The 2095-nt window shown below is 38.4% G+C and overlaps 1 protein-coding gene across 1 annotated transcript; it reads right to left on the bottom strand.

Moving 5' to 3' along the window:
- Positions 1 to 921: 921 nt before the first annotated feature.
- Positions 922 to 1398, bottom strand: LOC132057883 (uncharacterized). The gene has a single exon (XM_059450473.1). The coding sequence runs from the start codon at positions 1396 to 1398 to the stop codon at positions 922 to 924; it is 477 nt and encodes a 158-aa protein (XP_059306456.1).
- Positions 1399 to 2095: the final 697 nt, after the last annotated feature.

The following is a 2095-nucleotide window of genomic DNA, read 5'->3' as shown; positions in this document are numbered from 1 at the left end:
GATGTATGAAGCCACTGAGTTGTTAGTCTTGAAATTCCAGCACTCAAACAGCAAGCTTCTCAAGGTGTTGTTTCTGTATCTGATGCCTAACCTCCCTGCAAGCACTTGCCAGGTGTTTTGTGCAAAAGATCCATTGTAAAAGAGATGCTCAGTTGTCTCCAAGGCAGGTACCATCCCTGCATCCACACAACAATTACAATTAGTATATATACCAATGCCAAACTTTAAGATTTTATCATCAGTGGAGAGCCTATTGTGAATGGCTCTCCAGGTGGTGAAGGACATCTTGTAAGGGATATCCTTATGCCAAATTTTAGCTTCAAACTGCGAAGTGTTCCTTTTCTGTCTCAACAATTTCCAGGCTGAGGAAACAGAAAATTTACCAGTCTCAACTGGTGTCCAGATAGGAATATCTTCATAATCAAGAAGAAGATTAACAGAGGTATCGCCAATGGAGCTCTTGACAGACATAGGGAGTTAGTTCCTTAGGCAGGTCCAATCCCATTGTCCATCTTTATAGACCTCTTTGACCAAAATAGTTTGATGAAAAAAATCATTCTCCACAGTATGATACAGAGGTCCATGGGAAGACCAATTATCATACCAAAAATCAACATTTCCACTCCTGATTTTCCATTTGATATTATCCTCAATGTGATCCTTAATCTCACACATAGCTTTCCAACTATGTGATTGACCAGGTTTCCAAGGGATATTAATAGGGTGATTGACATTGCAATATTTAGTTTTAACAAACTGAGCCTATATGGAATTAGAAGTTCTCAATCTCCACCATTGTTTAGCAGTAAAAGCTTTACAAGTGTCAATTAGGCTCCTGAAGTTAGAGCCTCCTTCATCATAAGGAAAATACAAATCGAACGAAGAAACCCAATGATGTTTTCCCCCAATCTCATTTCCAGACTAGAAGAATCTAGCAATATAAGTTTCAATGGATTCAATAGTTCCTTTGGGAGGGTGAACAACAGCCCAAGTATGAACATTTAGAGCCTGAAGGACATGCCTAATGAGAATAGCTTTACCCCCAGAACTCAGGAATTTGAGGTGACAACCTCTGATCTTGTTGATCACCTTTGTAACCATGCCAGAAAAAAATTCAATTTTCTTCTTTCCAGCATAAATAGGGCACCCAAGGTATTTCATGGGAAGTTTATCATACCTCATGTTCAAGATTCTACCCACTTTTCTGATAGATCTTGAAGAAGCATTGAGGGCCAAGGAGAAACAGCTTTTGTTCATATTGATAGACTGGCCAGATGCCTTTTCATAAGTTGATAAAGTGTTAAAGATCAACTGTAGAGAGGCACTAGCACCACTACTAAAGATAATAGTATCATCAGCCAAGGCCAAGTGATTAATTCTTGGTCCTTCCTTATTCATGAAAAAACCTTTGAATCTGTTGTTGTTATGAAGATTGTTGAGCATGAAAGAGAGAGCAGTTCAGCACAAATAATAAAAAGAGAAAGAGATAGGGGGTCACCCTGCCTTAAACCTCTCCCAGATTTGAAAAAACCAAACCTGTTACCATTAACTAGCAATGTATACCGCCATATTGGATATGTATGTAAAGATGAGGTCAATCCATGATTCAGTAAAGCCTAGTTTTCTTAACATGAAACATAAGAAAGGCCATGATACTCTGTCATGGGCTTTGGACATGTCTAATTTAATAACCACATTTCCACTTTGCATAGGTTTCCTGATATCATTTACAATTTTCTGAGTGAGCATTATGTTCTCAGTAATAGCTCTCCCTTTAACAAAACCACTTTGGTTCGTTGATAATCTTTGTGAGAATGTTACTGATCTTGGCATTGAGAAGTTTGGCAATGATCTTACTAGATACATTGTATAGACTGATCGGTCTAATATCTAAAAATTCTTGAGGGCAATCTACTTTAGGGAGCATGACCACACAAGTATGAATATAAAATTTTGGAAGGGGGACTTCATGGAAGAAAGAAATAATAGCCCTATCCAAGTCTTCAGCAATAATGGGCCAAGCACTTTGGTAGAATTTGCCACTGAGACCATCAGGTCCAGGTGCACTATCAGGATCAATGGAAAATACACTATC

The sequence above is a fragment of the Lycium ferocissimum genome, chromosome 5 (assembly GCF_029784015.1).
Source record: "Lycium ferocissimum isolate CSIRO_LF1 chromosome 5, AGI_CSIRO_Lferr_CH_V1, whole genome shotgun sequence".
NCBI classification, from domain to species: domain Eukaryota; kingdom Viridiplantae; phylum Streptophyta; class Magnoliopsida; order Solanales; family Solanaceae; genus Lycium; species Lycium ferocissimum.
Note: the sequence above shows the minus strand (reverse complement) of the source record. Positions and strands in the feature narration are given on the sequence as shown.